This window comes from Dromaius novaehollandiae, chromosome 13 (assembly GCF_036370855.1).
Source record: "Dromaius novaehollandiae isolate bDroNov1 chromosome 13, bDroNov1.hap1, whole genome shotgun sequence".
In the NCBI taxonomy this organism is placed as follows: Eukaryota; Metazoa; Chordata; class Aves; order Casuariiformes; family Dromaiidae; genus Dromaius; species Dromaius novaehollandiae.
Genome location: NC_088110.1, coordinates 440,563 through 466,155, shown reverse-complemented (window position 1 = coordinate 466,155; position 25,593 = coordinate 440,563). Strand labels below are relative to the sequence as shown.

Sequence of the window (25,593 nt, the reverse complement as noted above, 5' to 3'; positions counted from 1 at the left end):
TATGCTTTTGAGGAGAAGGTGGGGAAGAAAAAGGAGAGAATGAGAGAACTGTGCTTACTGAACTCTCCAACCTTCCAAACACACTAGCTCACTAGATTTTAACCTGTAGTCTATAGACCTTTGGCAATCCGTGGTCTACTTTTCAGAAGAAAATAGAAGTGTCTTCCTCTATGCTGTATAGTTGCCCTGATTTCTGAAATTTCTTAAGGAATCTGCATTTGCACTTGAGAATTTTTAAACCTTTTCAAGTGCACATAGATCTGAAGTGTCTCCCGTTCTAGATGTCACCTAAACGCCACAATCATGCTGGAATGAACTATCAGTCAGAAACCATTCATGAATGGGTATTCCCAAGGTTTTCTTAGAAGTGGCTGCCCATATCTCACTAGATCAGGATGGACTGTGCTAGCTAAATCTGTCCAGATGGAGTCTTACATAAGCGATCTCAGTCTATAGATGCTTCTTTCTTTGAGAAACAGCTGATGTTTTGGAAAAGGAAGCAGTGTGTGTTATTTACCAGACAGCTATGTCTTTGCGTAGAACATCTGTCCCATCTGTTTTCTGGTGCTCTGTAGAAGGCATGTGGCTCCAGAATAGCAAATCTTGGTTTTGATCAAGATAGGCTGGTGCTGACAGAAGAGTCTCTGATTTTGAATCCCGCTGTAAAGGGTGGTGTACTACACGTGCAAGGGAAATCAACAGCAAGCTCTGGGAGTTAGCACAGATACTGCTGGACAAAAGCCTGTCTGCTACATGTCAGGTAAGAATGCTGCTTCAGTTTGGTATCCCATTGATATATGAAACTTGAGGTAGTTTCTTATCAGGAAAATTAGACCATTCCATATGTTTTCTCTAGAAGGAACCGCGTCACAGAATAGCAACAGCTTGCTTATTCATTAACTTCTGCATGAACAGGAGTTGTGTTGTTTGCTAGTGTTGGAATGAAAAGTTGTGAAAAAGCTGCATAAGTGATACGTGTGCCAAACGTAGATTACTACTGCTGAGAAGGTACTTTCTTGCTCTTGCGCCTTCTGTCTTAAATTTGCACAAACTCCATTTTCATCTGCCCTGCATGGCATTAAGCTGAACCTACACAAAAACCTATATTAGTGTAATTGCATCAACACAGGCATTTGTATCCTTTTGACTGTGAAAGTACCCTGAACTTTGCCAACACACTTCCAGTTGCCTGGGCAGTAGCTAGCAGCCTTTCAAAGCATGAAGTGGCTAAATTCAAAACTGCCAGACAGAAATTATGCCAACTTTAAGTACTTGATCATAGTGTTACAACTGAAGAACCACTATGCAATTTTTGTTGTGATGCAGTTAGATTCAACACCCTCTCTAGAGCGTGTGAAGTGAAGGAGGGTAAAGGTTGCCTCCAGCTGAAAACAGGGAATTATGTACAATAGAGAAAGTGATTTAAAAAGGAACTAAAAGAGACGTCGCAGGGAATTAAATCCTTACAGGCAACTTAAAGATCCCACACTGAAAGCATAATGCAAGTGTATGTCATATGTCAAAAAAGAAATGAGAAAGGACAAAAGAACGCCATTGTGGTTGAACAAGTGGAGTAAAGATGTGTATTTAAAATAAGAAGGCATCTATCAAAAAGCTGAAGTGATGTCCTAATGCAGAAAGTAGAAAGGGTCATGAACTCTATCCGTCTGGATGTAAAATTGCAATAAAGCTGGTGAACAAAGACTTTGAAGAACACCTAGCAGACGCTATTGAAAATATTAATATCTGTTTTCAAGCAAATCAGGAGCTGGGGGCCTGCCAGAGAGTCTGTAGGGCCTGCAGATTCTGTTGAGGATACTGAGCTACTGAAGGTAGCAAAGTGGAAGGTGTTGGAGAGGAGCTATGGGAATGACCTTCCAAAGGTGAGTGAGCAGGCAGTGAGATGGCAGATGAGATTCAGCACAGATGAAAGGAGATCAGTGCACGTGGGTGGAATGTGTTGTAACTTTACAGATAGACTGATGATGGGTTTTGAACTGACTATGACCCTTCAGGAGTGAGATCTTTGGGTTATAATAGCTTCATGAAAACACCAGTTCAGTGGTAGAAAGGATGATAAGGGGGAAGGTGCTAGGATGAACGGCAGAGGTCTGGGGGAAAGAACAGAGAACAACTGTGGCCAGCTTCCTTTGTCTGTGGTGCACCTTCATCTCATCTCCAGTCTCAAATGCAAAGCTTTAAATCTTGAAAAGGATCAGAAACACAGGATTAGCTAAATAAGCCAGTACTCACCTGTCTGGAAAAAGGATCATTATGAAGGATTTTGTAGAGGTCTTTGTAACTATGTATGTTTTGGAGAGAGTTAATACATAGTTTGCCATCTTCTCCGGTGTAAGAACTAGAGGATATCAAATAAAAATAGTAAGAGGGAGGTTGTTCACACAGTTTGCAATTAAGCTGAGAAGGTCCTTGTTGCAAGATACTGTGGATGGTGAGTGTTCATGTGTGCTCAAGGGAGGATGGGAGAATTTCATGGAAAGAAAATCTTTCGAGGCTTACTAAATACATCGAATCTGCGTCTGGGTTAGTGTATCTGTATGCTGCAGGTGGTTGGAAAGTGGTAACAGTATTCAGGAAGATCATGATATATGCAGTTTCTGTTCTTACGCTCTCTCATAGGCATCTGCTTGTTGAACAAGACACTTGTCTAGATTGACCCTGTATCTGGTCCGGTATGGCAACTCTTTAAGAACATGCAGATGAAATCTCATCTCTGCCTTCTGAGTCTTAACAGTAGCTTCTGAAAGTAGTTCAGTAAAGGTGGTACAAAGGTTAAACAGTCCAGGGAATCTTCATACTTAAGTTTGGGGGAGGCATTTGGGAAGTCCGATTCAACCCGTATTAAAACAGTACTAGACTTTGTAAAGGAAGAGCTATTGCAGAACTGGAAGTGTGAGTAGTATAGTTTGAGTCAAATAAAAGGTTGTAATAACATAGACCTATTACTAGGTGGCAATAGTAAGTTATTAATGATGCAGAAAAGTTTGTATTGAAGAAGTGTTTTTACCTTTTGAGAAGTAGGAGGATGTATTTGTAAAATGCATGTGTTGAGCAATTCCCTCTGGTAATCAGAGATAATGCCAAACAACTTCTCATAGAAATACGCCATTTAAATCAACAGGCCCAGATAACTTTCACCTAGAAGTATCAGAAATGCTGGTTGTTATTTTTGGTTTGGAATACTAGGAAATCCAGAAGACTGGCTGAAGTTTGCCAGTGCTGGAACAATGTGTATGTCATTACCCTGACATTTATCCTGGGCAGAATTTCAGAAATACTGATACATTATTTGCTTAATAAATAACTAAAGGTTAGGCATATAATTAATGCCACTCAGCTTGTGTTTATGGAAAGTACAGTAAGTTCTCTTGAATAAACCTGGCTTATTTTTTCAAGATGACCATGGTGATTTTGTAAAGCTGATGGCATAGATTTAATTAACTTAGCATTGTGTCAGGAACCAAATTCAGCACTACCCAACATTTGAGTTGGCAAAATTAATTCTGTATATCATTAGTAAAGTGCTGGATGAGTGCAATTTCCTTAACTGGTAGTATCAGTTGTTGTCAGTGGAGAAATCTTCTTCAGATCAAGCTGTTCCTAGATGCCGTTGCAGTGTGTACCAAGCCTGATGCTGTCCTCAGATCCTTTGTTCAGTAACTTCTCACTGGAGTTTATCTACCTTTGATGGTATGGTAGGTAGTACACAACTACACAACTGTGCAGGAGCAGGAGGAGTTTTAATTATTCGGTAGGATCAGGGTGGTGATTTGTGGGTAATGGAACAACAAAGTCTTTTTTATTTAAAAATGGTAGTGTCTTCATTGGCAAAAATGTATTGCAAAATTGTTGTTGCAATTGGGCACCCTGTTGCATTTCTCATGTTAGCCTGACCTCATGGGTATACATGAATATGTAAGCATGTAACTACTTAGATGTAAGTTATGCAAAGCTGTTATTAAATGGAAGCGTTGTGATGCCAGGAATGTTTTGTATGCAAAAGAGTTAGAAATTTGCATTTGGACTGTATTATTAACTAGCTTAGGTGATGAACTGATTAGAGTTGTCATCTAAAGTTCCCAAACAGCTTCACTGAAGAAGTTTTGAGTTTATGCACATGTAACAGGTCTGTGTTTGGGGAGACTAAAATAATAGAGTAGTGATAGCAGCCTTTCACAAACCAACAGCAGAGAAAATAAAAGGGATAGCAAAAGGGAACCATAGTGCTAAAAACTTAGTATTTCACTAAACTTAGTGAAAGCTAGACAACAGACTGTAGAGCCCCTATCGCTTCCTCCTTTGCTTTTGGCAACCCAGTTTGGCATCATTTTTGAGGATGCTGCCCATGCCATTCTCCCAGGCTTTTATGAAGATATGAAACAGGACTGGTGCTTGTGTCAACAGCTTGTTTGGAGCTGGTCCTAGCAAGAGAGAGCAAGTGGGACATCTAAGTCTATTACTGTAGAGGCATTGGATTTACCAGAGGAAATTATTCACCATTTATAGATTTGGTTTCCCTAAGAGTCCTGCACACCTTTCACCCCAAACTCTGAGATTCAAAATCTTGGACCATGGCATATTTCAATCTTGCTCTATTCCATGGCTTTGCTGTTGGCATTCATGTGGTGTGGTGCATTAACAGAGGGCCTTAGGTGTGCACTGAATGTGTCCTGCTTTTCTGAAAAGCAGTGAGTGTGTGGGTGCTCTGATGGCAAGCATTCTTAAGCCCATGTAGCTGCTCACCATTTGGGGGAATTACATTTGTAGTGCCCTCACGTTTTGTATGAAAACCATAGCTCACAGAAGTGCTCCAGCCTGCCTTCATAGGTGGCTCCTCCTCTCTGTGGCTTGCAGTGTATTAAATCTTTTTTTGCCTTATTGCAGGATGCACATGTTCTACTTTTTAACCCATCTACTCTGATGGTTCTTCCATTTCTTTCGTAGTCCCTTTGCCAAAACTATTGCCCCACATTTAACTGCAGGTGGTCAAAGCACCTTCTTTGGCTTCTACTTTAGTTTGGCACAGTCTGCCCAAGGATCAAGCCTAATCTGTTTACAGCAAAGGTGATAGTATGTTGTGTCTACCTCAAGCTTTTCAGTACCAGTTCATCTCTCTACCAAACATGATTTTGATCGTGTAATTCATAGGAATGCTCAGCCTTCTTCTGCCCTTGTTTTCTGAGGTTGCTCTCAAAGCTTTGCCCCTTGAGATTTCAGGCAAGCCTGGAGATGGCTGTGTAGCTGGCATCTGTACAGCGTCCCAGCCCGGTGAAAGGAGTCTTGTCTTTCCATGAAACAGGCACTGGGAGTGTGGAAGGAGATAACAGAGACCTCCATACTGCTAGACTGCAAGACCCCTTGAAGGGGAATTTTTTTTTGGATGTAGCCCTTACTTGGAAATATGCTAGAGGAAAGGGTGAGTGAGAGTGTCGAGGTTGTTTCATTTGGGCAAAGCAAGTCAGGAGAGAAAGATCTGTGAGAAACTGCTTAGCAGCCATGCAGAGTGCCTTCCTCCAAAGAGCTGTAGAAGATCCTGCTTGCTCTTGAAGTCTTCCTGTATGACAGGGTGTGTTATGCCTTTTTTAAACTGTGTGATAACAGAACTGTTTCTCAGGACTCCCTACCTGCCTTAGCTGGTCTCCTAAGAGAATAACGTATAAGCCATCTTGAGCAGTTCTGGGAACTGAGCTTGGAAGGCATGGGTTAAGGGATTTAGGTGGCAATCACAGAATCACTCTGTGGCCCGCAGTGCTGGGAGGCATTGTGCTTTCTCTCATCTGCAGGAGGAAAATGAAACGGAGTCCTGAAAAGAGAAGACCACTGTACAACCTGAAGAAGACTTCAGCTTTTAGTGGATGGATTAATAGCTCTTCTTTGCAATAGTTAGCAGTTATACTTGCATTTCTAAATATAAGAAACTCACAAAAGAATTTGGAATAGAATTATAGAATAGAATAGAACAAAATATGGAACTTGGAATAATGGAATTAGTGTGAGATGTAGATGAGAGCAAGAAGGCAGGGAGCGATCACTGATCCCAGCTTTAACCGCAGACATGGTGTTACTAACAAATGAAATAAAGATATTGGTGTTAGAATCGACCATTGTGAAAAGTTCCAATTGACCATTAAGAGTTATGTTTTAAGCTTTCTACAGAAGGGGAGCTGTTGTTGCCCAAGGGAGACACAGAGATCTTCATAAACTGTTAAAAGGGAAATAAGAATCTGCAAATGCAAAAATTACCGCTGATCTTTCTGTTATGCCTGTGAGCAGTGCTTGCAGACACAGCTGCAGTTGGCTGAGAATTGTTTTATTAAATGGTTTTGCTGGAAGATTCTCTTAGTGGGAAACACAGATGTTTTGCAAAGAAGAGTTTGTTTCACCCCATGCAAGATGAATCAGAAAAAGGATTTTGACGTTTTTAAAACAAGAAATCTTTATCTTATCAAAAGGACTTTTTGGCAATTTATTCTTTTTAATATTTTTGATAAATGATAAATGAGGTTGCAACATCAATGATGTGTTATGATTGATGAAAATTAATTTCTTTTCAGTTACTGGTCTATGAAAATTAAGATTTTTAATCTCTGTTCCAACTTGGAATGAATTGGGGATGGTAATCAAAATCTCAGATTTCCTACCAGAAAGTTGTGTCCTGAGAGCTGTCATTTTTCTAAAGTAGCTTCATTGTTGACCTGTTCTTTCTTCTTTCTGCAGGGTGGGATAAACATTCGTATGGGTATCACGGTGATGATGGGCACTCCTTCTGTTCTTCGGGGACAGGACAGCCCTATGGCCCTACATTCACAACTGGAGATGTGATCGGCTGCTGTGTCAACCTTATCAACAATACCTGCTTCTACACGAAAAATGGCCACAGTTTAGGTAAGCAGAGAAAGGTGTTCTCAGGCAAAAGATGCTTCTGCCCTGCTCTCGCTGCCATTTACTCTACTACTTTGCGTGTGTTTTAACTGTTGTCCCACATTTGTGGGTAAGATTTAAGAAAAAGAAGAGAAAAGAACACTCAGCAAAAGTCAGGAGTTGTAAGGTGCCTCCAAGACATGAATATTTCTAGCATGTAAAGTGACTTATATCCTGCTCAATTTCTTAAGTAGGTTGGGATTGCATTCCCAGCTTCTGCTCCTTTCTTCTGCTGCTGCACAGCCGATGGTAGGGTTGGATGATATAATTAATGGCTGGCAGCAGGCAAATACAGAAGTGGGAAGTTTAGTTAGAAACAACTACAAAGCCACTGTGCCATTCAGTGGCTTTTCACTTTTTAAAGGGACTTGTCTATCTTTGAGCCTTAACTCATTGGGCCAAGTAATCTCAAACTATACATTAATTCAGTATAAGATGTCTTATACTGAAGCTAATCTGAAGCACTGATCTATAATTTGGTTCATTCCACAGCCATTTCAGTGTTTCCCCTCAAGTTAAGGAATTTCAGATTTTGCCCAAATGAATATCTCACAGATGTTTTCCAGGCATCCATTGTATCTGATTTGTCTAAAATAGCAAGTTGTAGCCATTTGCACCTAAAACGCCTTTCCCCTGTGGATGACCCTCTCCCTCCCACCCCAGGTTAATTTCCTGTCATTTGTTTCGTCACTGCAGTATATTTTGATAAGATCCTCTCACTTTTTGAGTGGGAATTCATTTGGTTTGGCAGGGGGAAAGCACTCCTTTCCTTTGCTTCTCCTTGCTGCATCAATTCTACTTGATTGAATTCAAGATGAAAAAGCTGGTAGAAAAATACCAAGTCAAAACCTTTATCAGAAAAAAAGTTGTTTTGAGTGACTGACTGGGCAGAAGGAAGGAGTGGGGCTGGAGAGCAGTGTGTGCAGCCTGGAGAGTGTATAAGTTTTGGTGAGCTCTTGATGGGAGAAGGAGCAAGCTATGCTGCAGGTATATCGGAGACATGGATCTGAGATGGGAAGCTTTTTTCCCCTCATATCTCAAGAAGACTGCTTCTTTTGAGGCAGATGCAAAAAGGCCTCAAGCTCATGCAGACAGAATTTCTTTGGAGAATGATTTTCAGTTTTCCTCTGATTTCATAGTCACCATTTGCTAATAGGTGAGGAGATGGTTGACTAGAAATGAGTCACATGGGTTCCCAGAAACTTTTTATGTTGATTCGGTAATAGTGAATTCAGCAAATAGTTCTAATGCTTTGCGACAGGTCGAGAGGTCTCAAGCCTCGAATGGGAAAAAAAAAATTCAAGCATCCTTTGAGCTTTGCTTTTAGCATTCTGGTATTATAAATGGAACCCTCATTAGAAGCCCCCTGGGGAGCGACTCAGAGTTGAGAATGTTTCTTTAGAAATCTGGTCTGGCTTCTTTTCTGAAGTTATAATTATTTGTCAGCCAGACTAGGTGTGATGCTAGGGGACTCTTGATGAGAACTTCTGGCTTGTCAGCTAGCAAGACCAATCACAAAGATGATGAGGAGTCTTTTGTAGTCCATGTATTAGTGAATTGACAGATTTCTAATAGCTGGGTTATTTTATGTTTAACTCATCATCTGTGGGCATTGGCCTCATCAGTCCTGCGCTGGGAAGACCAGCAGAGGTGTGAAAGCAGCAGCTGGTGAAGTAGAACAGGAGCTGTTCCTTAGGAGTGAGACAAGTTCACCATGCAGCAATGATCAAGATGCTGAAATAGTTGAAGGGATTTCACAAAATCTCTCCTTTTAGTTACTGTCCTTGATTTTGAGCATGTATAGTGGTTTGTGCTGTGCCATTCACTTTGGCCGTTTTCCTCTGTTTGAATGGGTGGTTTTCCAGCTTCACAGGTTTTTAGCCTGACAGTGCTGTTCCTTTCCTCCACAATGAAAGCATACTAGCCAAGGGGAGGCCATGTCTTCTATTTAATGCATACAATTTGTTCGTTTGAAATTTAACACCTTTTTATGTGCCAGGAGTTGGCAGAGTAGAGAGGATGTCAGTTGAAATTCTCTGGGAATGTTGACACTTGCTTTACTTTAATCCATGCTGTTGTTATAGCTATGTAAGCCATGTTAAAGCCATGCTGTCTGGGCAGATGTAGCCAAACAAAAAGAACAGTTCAGTGACTTTTGTATCACTTTTCATTATTACAGTCTCCTGATTCTTTGCCTCAGGTTCTGCTCAGTTTTTTGTTTTGTTTGGGACATTTGGAGGTGTTTGCCACAGTGAAATTGCTTAGTCTTCCTTTCTTTATTTTTAGTGCTCCTTTTCTTTCAAAGATAGTTCTCTCTGGTGGAAAGCTTGTGTTTTCTAATCTGACGCTGAATGATCCCATGGAGGGCAGCCTACCCCAGCTGTGAACAAGGCCTGTGGGAAGGAGTAGGAAAGAAAGGGAATTAAATTAAACTCTGCCTACAGAACAACAGTGGATTATCGATGTCATTGTCTCCTGGGTATCCTCCTCTTGGGCTTTTCAGATGTAGTCGTATGAGACATGATATGTATGAGAAAATCATAGGTGAGAGAAGCTCCTGAATTTTCACAACTGGCTCATTCATTTACCTGCTCCTCCTTCAGCTGTAGTGGCACCATGATTATGCTCAGAGAGGAGAGATGATGTGTGTAGAAGGCAGTGTGGTCGAAGTACTGGGGAGAAGCAGGCTCTCAGTCATTACTGTGCTGATCCCCACAACAGCTGCTGGAGCATTTTACTGTATTCTTACAAAATCAAAACGAAAACTTCAGCCAGAAAGACTGTTGTTAAGGGCCAAGACTGTCTATTTTTGCCACTAATAGAGAAACACGGGGTTCAAGAGAAGACGTGCTTCTCATTCGATGCTGAGGACAGCATATCTTAGCGCTGCATAACCAAAGATACCAGTCGCCTGGCTGTGAGACAGCTTCTCATCATCACTGAACAGAGTAAGTGTGAGAGGAGGGGTGAGACACGTGTCAGCAGAGGATCCAAGACTGGAGGGAGACAGGAGCAGTGATTTACTTGGAAGTCAAGACCCTTTGTGCACTGGTAGAAGTATCTCCATGAAGATCTTGAACGTTTCGTGATACTTAACGCTAAACAGAGCATCTCATTTCTGTGTTGTGTAAACCCAAGGTTTATCAGGAAGGGGATGAATGTGCTTTTCCTTGGTGTTCCCTGGCACAGCATCTTTAGATGCTGAAGCTGTATATATCTCCTCTCAGGAAAAGAGGTCATTGTGTAATTTTGCTGTAGATATCAAAAATATTTATGAGGTTAATAAGCCCCTTTGCAATGCCAGTTAGTTTGAAAGCAAGGTTTCAGTGCCCTGCCTCTGGGCATTTGAATGTGTCTTGCTTTTAAGGGAAATGCTGTAGCTTTACTCTTTCCCTAAAGAATAGAGCAGGATGGTATTCTCTCTTCAGCTTTTTCTTTCTCTCCTCTTCATCTGTTGTTTAGACTCTCCCCTCCTTTGTTCTCTTTGCAATTTTCTCCTATTTCTTAACTATGACCTTCCATTGTCTCCATACTTTTCCATTTAATCAGATCCATCAGGATCACCATAGAAAAGCTGTTCACTTGGCCATTGCAAATTTTGGATGTTCTGGCTGGAGCTAGGTCTTGAACTTTGTTTGTAGATGTCACAGGGAAACTGTTTGTTTTAGCATCTTACACAGTCTTAACTCTCTGTTCTGTGGAATGTCTTGAATATCTTTTTCTGGCTGCTGATGAAACACTTTTGACAAGTTCTAAGCAGAGTCATGGCCAGAAAAAAGATGATGAGATGTTGCTAGATGTGTTGTGAGTGTGAATTAAGAAAGACAGGAGGAGAAATGTGAGAAATGTTGGGGCTCCAGCCATTAAGCAGAGAGTCTGGGAAGTAGCAAATGATAAGGGAATGTGACTGCTACCGGTTTCTGGCTAAGTGGATGAGTTTGCTCAAGGACTGCTGTGTGAGTGTTTCAGTTCTCAGACTTTGAGAGTAGATCGTGCTGAACTATAGACCAGCAGGACTGTAAAAACAGCATGCACGGCTCTAAAGTCCTGGCATAGACAGCTTCATGTAGTCTGTCTGATTTCTAGTGCAGGTACTTGGAAAGGCCAAGTTAACCTGTAAAGTAAAATACTCATTCTGCAACCAGTTTAGACATTAACAGGAACGTTGGGGGAAAATGAAGAAATCTGTCTGTCATAGAGACCCACGAATGTTCTTTCCAGCTTTGCTCAGATTTAACAAATTTGTCCTCAAACCCAGCTTACAGAAAGCGAGAGCATTGGGAGGTTTAAAACAAGACTTTATGGATAAACTAAATTTAAAATGCATGGAAAATATCAAAGTTGACTGCAGCCTAGTTCCTCTGTAAGAACAGTTTTACCAAGTGGCTTCGTTGGATGGTGATGTTTCCAGGAGTGTGTGGGGATGTGTATGTTTAATAGTGCTTCTCCTCAGAAGGAAGTTGTAGAAGTTTTCAAGTATTTCATGTGTTGACATTTCACAGTTACTCTTTAAGATGCCCATCTTGCTGAATGTATTGTTGCTTATTGCAATCCGTTAGCACTGCTTTTGGGTTCCCTGTAAAATGGCTACCTAAACAGAAGCCAGAGGAATACCCTGTTATATACCAAGTGGAATGTCGTGGCCGACCACCGAAGTGCCTGTTGTCTTGTGCAAATTTAATTCTGAAGCATACTATGGAGAAAATGGCCAGTTGTGAGGCAGACAGGATGATTGTTGCTGGATGGAGGCTAGGACTGGCTGGAAGATCTCCCAGCTTTTATGCACAAGGATGCATGCAGGTGTTTGGTAGTCATGGAATGGTGAAAGTCCTTTGGTTAGATGGTAGGTGAAAGTGGTGGGACGAGGGATATATATATAGCTTTGCTCATCCCTCTCCACCAGATTAAGTGCATATCTGTCCTGGAGCAACCTTTGGGGTGTGTGAAGAAGGGAAAGGGCAGTCTTTGTTCAGTTGCCCTCCTGGGAACTCGGTGCCTGGTCACACTGTCTCCTAGCAGTGAATCTTCATGTAAACTTAATGCTTTTTTATCACTATTATGCTGATCAGATTAACATCATGGACTTACTTTGTATACCCTTGCTCTTGCTTCCTGAGCTCTTGAGTTGTCTGGTTCTTAAGTCTTTAAATTCCTGAAGTTTGTTACTCTAAATTGAATCTAGACTTTGGAAGTGTTGCAGAGACAGAGTGCAGTTTAAATTCAATTCCATTCAAATTCAGCTAACTAGTAAAAGCTGTGATTCTTTTGCTTTCTGCTCTTGACTTTGTTGGATGCAGGGACGTAGAGGTACAGATTCTGGATGAACTCTCTCTAAGTAGACATATTTGTGCAGCAGATTTCTAGATCTGTACACTGAATAAAGCATTTATTGGTCTTAGTTATGGAATAGAGGGAGCAAAACATATAAATCCCTTAATTTAAAGGCAGTGTGGAAAGTTTATTTAAAGAATTATGGAATAATTTAGGTTGAAAAGGATTTCTGGAGGTCATCCATCTAACCCTGTACTGAAAGCAGTGCCAACTAGAAGTTTCTCAGGTTTTTACTGTCTTCAAGAATGGAGATACCACAGCCTCTCTGATCCCATTGCAATGTCTGACCACCCTCCTGTTGAATTTTTTTTCCTAATATCTAATAAGAATTTCCCTTCCTGCAACTTGTCTCTATTGCCTCCTGTCTCCTGTCACTAGGCGCTTCTGAAAAAAGTCTGGCTTTATGTTTCCTGTACCCTCCCATTAGGTAGTTCTAGGCAGCAATAACATCCCCCCTGCATCTTCTGTTCTTAAGACTGAACAAACCCATTTCCCTCAGCCTTTCCTCATGTATCATGTGGCCTGAGCCTCCTGACTGTCCTGGTGGCCTCTGCTGGTCTTGCCTGTCACTGTCTTTCTTGTATTGGGGAGCCCAAAACGGAACATGGTACTCCAGGTATGGACTCACAAGTGCTGAACAGAGGGGACTAATCTCTTCCCTCAGCCTGCTTCCTACACTCTTACCAACACAGCCCAGGATGCTGTTGGCCTGTTTCACTGCCAGGGCATGTTGCTGCCTCCTGTTCAACTTGTGCAGTGGGACCCATGTCCTTTTCTGCAGATCTGATTTCTGTCCATTCGGCCCCAGGCTGTCCTGCTTTTGTCCTGTTTTTGTGGGAATACTGCAATCCAGAGGAAGGACTTTTCACTTGCTTTTGTTGAGCTTCATGGGGTTTGTGCTGGGTCATTTCTCCAGCCCATTAAGGCCTTTCTGAATAGCAGCCCTGCCTTCCAGCGTAGTGACCGCTCCCCTGTCCGATATCATCTGTGAACTTCCTGACAGTGCGCTGTGTGCCGTCCTCCAGGTTGTTAATAAACATATTAAACAGTAATGGCCTTAGTGTTGATCCCTGAGGGACACCGGTTGGACTTTGTGCCGCTGAGCACAACCCTTTGATCCTGTCAGTCCAGCCAATTTTCCACCCATCTTATAGTCCACTTGAAAACTGCATGTTTGCCTGGGTGCTTGATGCAGCTGCAGAGGTGCAGCTACAGGAGTCTTCTCCTGGGATAGCTGGGCCACCTTTGCCTCTGAGGGTTGCTGTGGGGCAGAGGACTCCAGTAGACTGCAGGGTCAGGGAGATTAGCCTCATTCTGTTTTAAGGATAGGCACAGACTTTCATCCAGCTAAATGAAACAATTATGAAGCTTATGCCTGTGGTGGGGGGACAGCCATGAAAAACAAGTTTGGAGGAGGACACACACAGTGTGCAGAAGAGTAAGTGAGCAGACAAAACGAAGTGATAGGATGAGAGAAAAGGTTACCAATTTTTTTTTCAATTATATATTCGACATTGCTTGTATGTTGATCCTAAATTTTTTGTTTGGACTGTAGAGAGGGTATTCAACAGACAAGCTCTGAACTGTCATGGTGTTAATTAACCCTTATTGACTAGTCACAGTCCAGGATTTTTTTCTGAGCATTTGATCTTAAATCTGTTTCGTTTCAAACAGTGATTGTTTGTTTCCTACTTTGACTCCTAAAAATGAGTTTAAACTACCATTTCAGGCTAATGTGGTAATGTTACATTGCAGCTCTTGGTTTCTGGCTGAACAGTGCTCAACATAAATAGTCTTAAAATTAAAAACAGAGAATGGTATGCTCTTCCTTCTGTGCAGGCTACAGTGCATCTCACTGGGACACAAAATGGATTCTTGTGTGGCTGCGAGATGGGACGTATGTCAGAACTGGTTATACTGGTGTGGATACCGGCCTTTCCCTGACTGGGGCAGGAGGAATTGATAGGCGTATGTGTATGGGACTGTGTTTTCTAAAACATTAGTTTAAAACATTAATTAAGTTCAACCTAATAAGGTGAAGAGTGCATTGCAACAGTTTCCCCTGTGCTATGGGTGAGAGTGACTCAAGGATGGTGGTGTTACTCAGTGGCTGCAGGTGTGTTTTACTGACCTTTGGGGATCCCTGCCATTTTATGCCTTTACAGCAAGGTAGACTACATTCCTGTGTAGCCATCTGACACACCTCAACCTCAGCCGGTGACCCATTCTTTCTTAATATTAAGTGGTTGGATTTCTCTGTCCCCTCAGCAGTAGCATTTAGTCCAGTGACAATAGATCTTGCTGAAAGCAACTGTTATTTCTGGTACATTGGCTTGGTCTTGCCTTGGTGCGAGGTGGCTGATCTGTCTCACCATACTGCTGCCCAGCTGCTGGATTCAGCATAAGGTAGATGGCAGGGCACACACCATGGGGGAGGGAGGAAAGGCACCATCCCCTTAAGTGGTAGCTCACATCTAAATCAGATGAAAAGTATTGCAAATCTGTACCCTCAGGCTCGTGCAGGAGTTTTGCAAACTCTTGGTGGGTAGCCTGGTTATGTTTGTAGCTGTGAGTGTTTTCCAGTACCTCTGGCTGCAAATCTTTTAGCAACTTTAGGCATCTGCCTCTACTTAAGTGATATCTCTTTTCTGCCGTGTCAAATAGAAGTAAAAAGGGAAACCATACACTTTTTCCAATCTCTTATATTTGTAAGAGCATAATTGAGGATGAAGCTGTTCTTTACACATTGCTTCTCAGAAGGTGTTCCAGGCTGCGAATTGGTCCTGTTGCAAGGCCATTCCCCAGCAGTAATGCAAAACATTTAATGTTCATACCTATCTCTGGCTGGTAAGAAGAAGTAGCTATAGACCAAACCAAAGCAACATTATAGTACTTCTCTTTCTAAAACCAAAGTGAGTCTTGAAAATTGACTTCATAGTAACAGACGGAGAAGCAAAGAAAAGAGGAGCTGCTTTTTGGAAGCTCAAACTATTGGGAGAGATGTCTGAGAAATTCAGGCTTTTCCATGAATCTTTTTTCCAGATGCAAACCCTTGCAGAGGAGCGGGCTGGGGAGGGAAGTTGCTTCTAAATATGAGAGATGGTGAACTGCAGGGTCGGAGCTGATTTAGTGAAATGTACTAACTTTTTGTAGCATGTTAAGGATGTAGCCAAGTAGGGAAAAAATCCTTTGTCTTTTTAATTCTAATATTTTTCCCCCCACAGGTATAGCCTTTACAGACCTCCCTGTAAGTACATCTATTTTCAGTATTTTAACTAGGGATGCAAATATAAGGGAGGGGGAAGAGTTTGGGGGTGCGATATATTTTGTCTGATGCCCTGTTAAAATGGTAACACACATTAATGAATGATATGGATGAAAGTGCTCCCTTTTCTGAAATTTCGTAATTCTACAGCTAGGTATGCAGGCTGCTCACAGGCCTTCTGCCCTCCCTCACCACCAGTAAGAATATATTGCACCTTCTCCTGGAATTAAAGCACAGAATCACACTTCATTGCAGGTCACTGTCTTCCAAATGCAGCTTCGACTGTGGGGAACACAGTATGTCGTCGTTCACTTGAGATTCAGCATATGCAGACACTTGAGTAGCTGCTCATGTCCTGTCAGCAGAAAGCACAGAAATGCCTAACATGTTATTGTCTGCTTCTTCCTCTCTTGTCCAAATCTTGCAGCAATGGAGTCCTTCCTTTTCCAAGATGGTGATCAGGGAAAGGTATTTCTGTGAAGGAAGTTTGGGGTCAGCTGGTCATGGCCTGCACGCTCATTTCAATGTTTTTTGACAAGCCTTTGACAAGCCATGATCAGTAACCAGCTCATGGAATTGCTACAGGAATACGTTCAGCATCTGTTCAGAATTGGTGGTTATTTCTGTGATTCACCAGCCACTATACTGAATTGTTCTTGAATGCGGTTAAACCAGCTGAGGTTATACCAAGCAATAACATGCAATTGGTTCTTCCAAAAGCACAGCTTTCTCAGTGGTAGCCAGTGGGTTGTGGGAGAGGTTGTTCCTTTTCAGACCTAAGGTCTGCCTAGATCAAGGATCCTGTCTATAACAGGAGCAGATGTTCAGAAAAAGAAGATAAAACCAGTTTAAGCATTTAGCAATCCACTGAGTCCATTTCTCTTGCAGTGACCCATAGAACTTCTTGGCCCCCAGGTTGCACTCCTGTCTTTGTGTTTAAGAATCCCAAATGAATTTCCTCTGTGGAGCTTCTTAGTCTTCATAACTGGTTGATGCTTTTGGCCTCCACAGGGATCAAGTTTCGTGGTTGACTTCCGTGTTGTGTGGAAAAATACTTGCTTTTCTTTGTTGTATACCTCCTGTGAAAATTTTTATTTGTTGCCTGTAGTTTTTGTGTTGCGACAAATAATGAATAGCACTCCCTATTCAATTTCCCAATGTGATTTATGGCTATACAGATCTCTGCCGTACCCCACTTGGTGTCTGTCCTGAAGGAGTTCCAGTTACTTAGTTTGCTTTTGTAGAAAGAAGCCCTTTCTGTAACTTCTGATTGTCTCTGATACCCTTCTCTTGACCCCTACTAGTTTGAATTTCTGAATTAGGGGTCACCAGAGCTGTGCTCATTGCTGGATACTTGGGCATGCTGTTTTTTATGCACAGGCATGCTGATGATTTACATTTTGTGTTATGTTGATTTCCCAATGGTGACTAAAGAGCTTCTTTTATTCTCATTGGACAATAAGCTGAAGCTTTTACAGTGTTTGTCCATAGTAACTTTGACACTGTTTCCTGAGTGGTAACAAACAGTGGTAGTTTTCCTGGTAATTTTCCTCCATTGGGAAAATTGTCCATTAATTGCTACCCTTTATTTCTATTATTTCCTATTTATAGGACATTATCGGGACAATCCTTTCTTCTTATCCCCTGCCCAATTAGTTTCTTTAAAAAGCTATTGGTAAGCACCCAGAGTTAAAGCATTTTGAAAATTCAGGTACGCTCTTATCAAGTGGGTTGCCCTTGGGTGCATGTTTATTGAGTCCTTTTCGAAGAACTGAAATTTTTTAGAAATTACTTACATTTTTAAGATCCATACTGACCTTTCTGCAGTACATTTTCCCATGCACTTGCTATTTCAGTGTTTTAATACAGATTCTACCAGTGTATCCACTGTGAAAGGAGATTGCCTTCTCTGTAGTTCCTTGGCTCCATCAGGAATCTTTTAAAGGACTTGTATCACTTTTGCCATCCTCAGTTCCTCTGGTGCCGTGGCTGGAGTAATCAATGTGTTACACATCCTGCACTAATTGTTTGGCAGTGTCACAGTTAAGATATTTTTCAGAACTGAGTGGATATTGCTTATTTTTACTGATATATCTACCCTGTTAAATAAAAGAGGGTCAGGGAGCAAGTGTGAGCGCTGAACCCTGAACATCCACACTGCTCTCGCTCTCCAGCTCTTTGAAAGTGAAAGTTCTGGAGTTGTTCACTCAAGGAGCCAAAACTCAAGGAACCAAAAGACTGTATGAGACTACACCAGGTTGCTCCATCCTATGCTGTCCTTCAACAGTACCGGCAGGCTTTTCATTCTCAAAGGCCCATTCTCTGGGCCATTGCCTGGGCATGCAACACATACCTGAGGAAGCTGATCTAATTGCCCTTGAGTAATCTGATGTATTTGGCCATGGTTTGAGTGGGATGTTGGACTAGATGGACCCGCAGAAGTCCCTCCCAAATTGATTCTGAGATATGCTCTTTCATTCAAGGAAAGCACTATTTTGGTGGGCTACAACATAGTCTTCACATTATTTTCGGCATTCAAACTGAGCAAAACACATGCACAATAATATTTAGGTCTAAAGGTGTGAGAGACACCATTTCGGATCCAGAGAAGATCCCAACTGAGTTCTGTGTAGTGTGGACATAAAACAATATGCATGATTTGCCTGCAGGGCTAGCAGTCATTTCCTGACATTTTATTTAGCAGTGTGGCCATCCCTGGGTAGTTCAGACATGCTACTTGTATTGCAGGGCTCTGCTTGCACACCAGGTTCACAGAAGGAAAGGAACTTTTCTCAGTGACATGTCAACAGAGTGGTTTCATTAAAAGCAGATGAAACATATCTTACGCTGCTCAGACTGCCAGAGGGATTTTCCCAGCTCCAGCAACAGTGGAATTAAATACTCAGTTGCCCTCTCTCAGGAGATGTACACTGATATTTACAAATATACGTGTGCAGTGAGATCTCTCCTGCTTTTGAGTGTTGCTGTAGAGTTCAAGCAATGTGGAAGTGTTAATTTCACAGATAGTAATCTGTATCTGGAACAACTCCTGCTCTGATGTTGTGGAAAGGACAGAATGTATTTAAACTGTTAAAGTTGACGAAACAGGTACTTCCTACTAAGCAGTCTTGGTCTCTGGCTCCAAGGCAAGTCCTCTCAGTGTTCGCAGAAGTTATGTCTCTCAGACCATTATGGTTCTTATAAATCCAATGGAAAACATCTTTGTCATTTTTTAGTATTGCATCCAGTGTTCTCTTTCTGTGAATTATTTTACAATATTTTATTCACTTGGTCCAAATGAAGGTTATTAAAGTAGAAGAATATTTTCTCTGTTCATCAATGTGAACCTTTTGGTGGAAAGTCTTGTGGCAGCCTTGCATCTGGTAGCAAGATGAGATTTCTGTGCTATACCCCTTCTTTTAGTTGCTCTTAGTTTTCACTCTGGATACAGATTACATTAAGAGTTACAAGGCTTTCAGCCTAGATAATCTGTTTTAAAATCTTCCTTCTAATTTTTTCACCATTTTGTCTTCTCGTTTAGCTAGACTGCTCCTCTTTCTGAGATGAGAGCAGTCTTCATATTGTGATAGGTCATTACTATTTAGTCTCTTGTCAATCAGAAGTAGCTGTCAGAGAGACTAAAACACACAGCTACACAGCTGAAGTGTAAGTTACAGTTTTGTCACTTACAGCTAAAGTGTTGCTGTATAGTACTTGGCAGATTTGGCAGACTGAAATATCTGTCCTTTTTAGCCTGAATTGCATCTTTTTGATCCAGAAGTTCGTGCACAGTGGATTAATGTATACATTAAATGTCCACTTGTAGGCTGTTCATGGCAATGTGAAGTCTCTGCTATAGGTAGGTGATAAACATTTGAGGAAGATGCACTGGAACAGAGCACGCAGGAGGGCTGTTACAGTAACAAGGTCTGGCAGTGCTGCTGAGGTTGAATTCAAAGCCCTTCTGAGCCCGGGGCCTCCCCATATCCTTCTGTTTCTAGATCTCACCAGATAATCCTTGTAGAGTATGATGCTTGTTCATGCGTGTCTCATACAGAGAGGAGATTTTGTTTTCATGTTAAACAGGGGGAAGATCTTGTCAGGTGTTTTTTGGATCAACTATTCAAATATATAGAGGCACAGTTTTCAGTGGTTAAATGGTATCTCTTTGTCTTTTTCCAGCTAGTGTTGGTTTCCTTTTTTTTCTGTGGAATTTTGCTTCTGGCTTTTAGAGCAGCAGCTAATCCATAATGCTCTTTTTCTGAGCCAGAAAGGAGAATGGTGAATGCCCCATAAGTCTTCTTACTATGGAGAATTATCCACCATGAGATAATTGGTCTCTAGGAAGAGGGTGAGAGAGGCTTAGCTGAGTCATTTCACCCTCTAACTGGGGATGCCAGCCGTTGCAGGAGACTACTGCCTCATTGTGAATTTGAGAGAGTCCTCTCCAAGTGGCTCAGTTGCTCTGCTGTCAGCTGCATCCTAAGGATGTCTGCCCCTAGCTTCTGTCATTCTCATCTTCGTTTTCAGATATCCTTCCCTTGAATTACTTCCTTCTTCCCTCACTCTTGTAGACTTCTGTTCCACTCACTTCCTCCATCCGTGGCTTCTTGGTTTTTCTTCCAGGCAGTTAAGGACACTGCTCTTTTTTGAGAGAGGGGACCTCAAACCCAAGTTAGACTTTTGGTTTAATTATAAAGACTGTAGACAGAGATCGTAGAAGTCTTGGTGTAGTAGGGAATTCGAAGTTGATATAACTTGTAAATAATACTTTTGATTTATTATAGCATTGTGATTCAGACTGAAGCACAGTATCAATTCTTTTCAAGGTAAAGAAGAGAAAACAAATGCCATACAGCAGATATAAATGCAGTCCAAAATTTAACTGCAAATGGGAATGGAAGTAATGGTGTTACCTGAGTGACCCATCTAATGACCTTGAGGTTCTCTGATTTGAGCCGCCCAACATGCATTTTCTTGGTACGCTCTCTATTATATACCTAATTACTGAAATCCACGTGAGAGAGGCTGTAGAGTGAAAGCTTTCTCTTGAGTTACAGCCTATGCAATTTTGGAGTTGCCTGCTAGCACACATCATTGAGAAAACCGGGCAATAAAAACCATTGCTTTTCCAGCTTTCAAGCTTAGTTAACTTCTAGAGTGATTCTGTTGACATCAGTGAGATTACAGAAGGAATTAATGTGACCCTTCAACACGTTGCCAGCCTCGAAATTGTCTCCTTGAAGTGCATGTTGCAGACTTTTGCTTCCAGAGGCAAGTGATGAAAACAGTATTTTGCAATGTTTGCAATAATTGGGAGTTGAAATGGATACTGTAGATTGAAAATCGCATTTCCTTGTGATAATTCTGATACTCATTGAAGCATACTTGCTTCAGCTTGCTCTCTGTTTCAGTTCCCTCTGAAGAATGTTTACATTTATATGAATTTGTTTGCATTGATGGAAAAAATTGCAATTTAGCGTAGCACAAGCTGAAGTTAATATGAAAATAACTACTTGCAGGTAGAAATGAATATCCCACAAAGAGAGTTTTCCCCTCTTTTATCAATTTAAATCAGCACTTAAACCTGTCTACCTCACTCATTGTGCAAGACCATTTCAGTTTTATCCTGCCTGGCAGTCTCCTGAAGCAGGTATGTGAGGAGAGTAGGAAATCTAAAAAAGGAGAACATGGAAGAGCCCAGACAGGAATTGCAGGGACACAAAAGGAGGCGGCAGTTAAAGAAAAAGTCGAAAGAAACTAGGGGGATGTGAGGAACGGACCATCAAGATCAGAGGGAAGAGGTGGTTCAAAAGTCACTGGGAAAGTGTGTCTGAGGAACTTGGCAGGAGAAGCATCAGCTAGTGGGCTCTAGGATGGTGTCTCCCTGCATCTGGCAAGGTGGTGGTGGTTTGTGTAGTTGCTGACATTGCTAAACAGAAGACACATGCCATGTGTGCAAAATGGAGTTCTAACCCTGAGAGGAGTTGAGACTAGTTGGGGGTAGGCATCTTCCCCTCAAAGATGAACAGATCAAGAAGTGTCTGAAAAATAGGCAATACTTCGGGGCTTGGGGTTTTGGCTTCTAGCGCCTCAATATTTTGGGGGTCTGATTTGTGCCTTTGGAAGTTCCTGCATTCATAATACCAAGCAGTTAAGAAGTGTAAAGTACGGACTGTGGAAAAGATCTGATCCCTAATTAGAAATATTTCCTTGTTGTCACCTAGATTTAAAGGAAAAGAGAGCCTGACTTTAGATATGACATTACCCTCTGGGGGCTTCTCATTTATCATGTATGTTTTCTTTACACACCTCTAACCCACTGGCTTCTTGGGTTTGAGGAGGTGAAAGGAGGAGGTGTACTGAGTCAGGAGCAATGTAGTCATCCTGTTTTACGATGTCATTTCCTAGCCTGTATTTATAGATTCATTTTTTCCATTGATATTTGAGATTCCAGAAATATACAGTACCAGCCACACACCTCTAAAGCTGAAGAGGAAAGAAGAGGGAACCAGTGTGAAGTAGTATCTGACTATCTGTATACAATCCCAGTAGAGTGGGCTGAAAGGGACTGCTTAGCAGTTGTGCTGTGCCTTTTCCAAAATGAGACTATTTCCCCTAAGTCTCGGTAGCCTGTTTATTGTCAGGGAGTTGTACTGCTGCAGTAGATCCTCATTATTGTTGGAGCTTCCATTATTGCTTTGCTCCTCTCTGTTGTGAGAATAAAGAGAGATCTCATTTGGGCTAATATGCATGGCTTGTTTCTTTACCATCTTATTACCCCATAGATAATTGCTGTTTTTTCCAAACCCTTGATTCTCAGATCATCAGTCACATTCTTGCTAGAGATTTGCAAACAGGTGTTTGGTCCGACTGCAGACCACAACCCACAAAACAGTAGGATCCTCAAAGAATTTAGGCTGGAAGATATCTCTGGAGATCATGTAGTCTAACCACCTGCTCTTAGAGGAGTTAATTTCAAAGCTAGAGCAGGCTGCTCAGGACCTTACTGAGCTGAGTTTTGAAAATCTTCAATGACAGAGATGCCACAGTCTCTCTGAGAACCTGTTTCAGTCCTTAACCATCCCCACAATGAATTTCTTCCTAACATCCCATCAGAATTTCTCTGATTACGACTTGTGCCCTTTGCCTCTTGTCCTTTCACTGAACAACCCTGAGAAGAATCTGTCTCTGTCTTTTTATAACCTCTCTCTTGGTAGTAGAAGACTTCAGTTAGATTTCTCATTTTGCCTTCTCTTCTCCAAGCTAAACAAGTCCAGTTCCCTCAGCCTCTTCTTGTATACCATGTGCTCCAGCTCTCTGACCATCTTAGCAGGCGTCTGCTGGACCATACTCAGTTTATGAATGTCTTTCTTATGCTGGGGAGAGGGAGCAGGAAGGGTAAAACTGGACACAGTATTTCAGATGAAGCCACACGAGTGTCAAGCAGAGAGGAATAATCATTTTCCTCAACATTCTGTCTCCATTCTTGCTAATGTGATTAGCATTCTGCTGATTTTCACCTCATAACAATCTTAACACAGTTAGTAAAAAGTAAAACCCACAACTAAGGTATGTCCCAAGTGGAGATCAATTACATTGCCTCAGGTCCCTGCAATGGTGAAGAATGTGGTTAAGAAATTTTCCAGATAATCTTAGGAAAGCCCATGTCCCTTGCTATAGAGGAGGAGAGAATCCTCCTGATGTTCTTTAGGAGGACAGTCTAACCACAAGAAGTCCTTGCTGTTCTGACCTGGAGAGAGAAGTCTGCTTTTCCACTGATCCACAGTCTGACATGAGTTCAGCCATGAGCAGGACATCTCAACCAGACATCTTCCAGATTTAATTTCGCTAGATTCATCGGTGTGCCTTGCCTTGTTTCTTGTTTCTAGCTGTAGCAGTCTCCAGTACTTACTTTAGAACAAAATGTAAAAATCTAACAGCAAATAATTTATGAGTGGCATGGGAGAGGTTTCTTCTCGAGCCCCACGGGCAGTCAGCAGATGCTGTGAATCAGAGGGTTACTGAAGTATACTTGCGTTGCAAACAGAAAAGTAACGTGTGCTATAGAAAAGTGAGGTGACTTTGGAAGATGCTGTTAAAAGATGTTTCCAGAGTGAGAACCTGGTAACGCTGTACCTTTTCTAGTACCCTTTCCCCCACATTTGGGGGCAGGGAAGCCTCAAAGCTTCAGTTGGTATCCATGTGCTTGTTCTTAAAATAGCCTGAATTCAGTGAACCTCTGAAGATTTTGACTGCCTGTTTTCAGTTAGATCTTTCCTGGAAGCTGAATTATTGGCAAAATTACAGAGGTATTTTCACACTGATAACCTTTCTCTTTTCCCCATGTTTCAGGGGGCTCAGAGCTTCAAATTGTATCCATAAGCTTGTTCTTAAATGAAAAGGAAATTCAGTTGTCAGTGGTGGAGTTTCTCATGTGGATGACTTGCTGTCTTGGGATCATCGAAGGCCTAACCTTTCATCTCCACTACTCTCCATTCCCTCTTCATCAGGGATGTAAAGTTGATAGCAGCTTCCTGTCAAGGAGTAAGAGAGGTCAGCTGAAGCAATGGAGAACACTTAGACCTGCTGATTGAAATCATGGCCCCATAATTTTTTTATTATTATTTACTGGGTGTTTAACTGTTATAGAGATAGCAGGAAACTAATCCAGAAAGTGGACATGCCACAGGCAGCAGCTGTGACGCAGATCACAATATGCTGGGCGATTTAACCCAGTGTTCTGGTTTTATGCAATAAATTTTAATAACTGCATGATTAGTCATGGGGTACCTACCCTGAGATTTACCTGTGAAGGGCCTGTTGCCTCTTCTTTTCTATCACGTTTCAGTTTAAAGAATAGTTCTTTTGTTTTACCAAACCATGTAACTGCAACCAGAAAAGGGAAAGTTGAGGTTTAATATAGATTCCTTTCTTTTTGTTTCTTCACAGTCAAATCTCTATCCCACAGTGGGTCTCCAGACTCCAGGAGAGATAGTCGATGCCAATTTTGGGCAGCAGCCGTTTGTGTTCGACATTGAGGACTACATGAGGGAGTGGCGAGCGAAGATTCAGAGCACCATTAAGCGGTTTCCCATAGGAGACAGACTAGGCGAGTGGCAAGCCATGCTGCAGAAGTAAGTCATTGCATTGCTGTTCAGTTTCTTTAGTTCTGTTAGGCTTTAAATGCTTTTTTTCATGTGTATTTAGAGCTTCTTAGGGCAAAAAACTACCAATCAGTGCATTTTGCTTAAATGTAACGTGCATTGCTTTACCCTGTTTTGCTATTTATTTGTCTTTCCTGTGTAGATGACTGCTGTTTAAAATTTTAAAGGATATGGGAGTTTTCAGCCAACGACTGCACAAAAGCTTGCAGGAATGGAAGACCACACAGTCTGAGATAATGCACTGGGAAAGGGGGAGTGGAGAGGAAACCATAAAACCTCTCTATTGTATGAAAAAAGTTATGACATAAGTTAGTTGGATACAGAAATGAAAGAACAAATAATAGCCTAATTCAAAGGCTCACAGACCAAGCTAAGCTGGAAACACAATTGTGGCACTTTATACATTTCTGAATCCTGAATGCATCTCTGGTCATCCCGTTGCAAAAAGGATTGAGAGGAACTATAGCAGGTTCAGACAAGACAGGTTATCAGAGGTCAGGAGTATCTTCTGTCTGAAAAAAGACAATGTTGAGTAAGGCTCCATAGCTTGGAAGAGGTAATTTAGGGAAATAGACAGTAGTTGCCTCTCAATCATTTATGCCCTGAAGAGTGGGACTAGAGTGATTATTCACTGTTTCTCAAAACACAGGAATTAGAGAACAAGCACCTCCAGGCTTAAAAAAAAAAAAAAAAAACAGAATTAAATACTTCTTCATGAAGCACATGATTAAAGTGTGGGCCTTCCTGCTGCAGGAAGTTATAGTGGTCTAAGTATAAGTGGATTTTAAAAGATACACATTGAAACATTCCCACTAGTTCATGGAGGCTATTCCATAGTTATATTTTAAACCTTCAAGTTTATAGCTATTGCTCTGTCTCAGCTCATTG

The 25,593-nt window shown here is 41.6% G+C and overlaps 1 protein-coding gene across 2 annotated transcripts in view; it reads left to right on the top strand.

The window, feature by feature from the left end:
- Window positions 1-25,593, top strand: part of RANBP10 (RAN binding protein 10) — a 93,119-nt gene that overhangs the window by 39,816 nt on the left and 27,710 nt on the right. For both annotated transcript variants that reach the window (XM_026113224.2, XM_064519291.1), the window contains exons 4-6: window positions 6,739-6,906; window positions 15,498-15,520; window positions 24,491-24,675. In XM_026113224.2, the coding sequence (XP_025969009.1) occupies window positions 6,739-6,906; window positions 15,498-15,520; window positions 24,491-24,675 (376 nt within the window). The remainder of the gene's footprint in view (window positions 1-6,738; window positions 6,907-15,497; window positions 15,521-24,490; window positions 24,676-25,593) is intronic.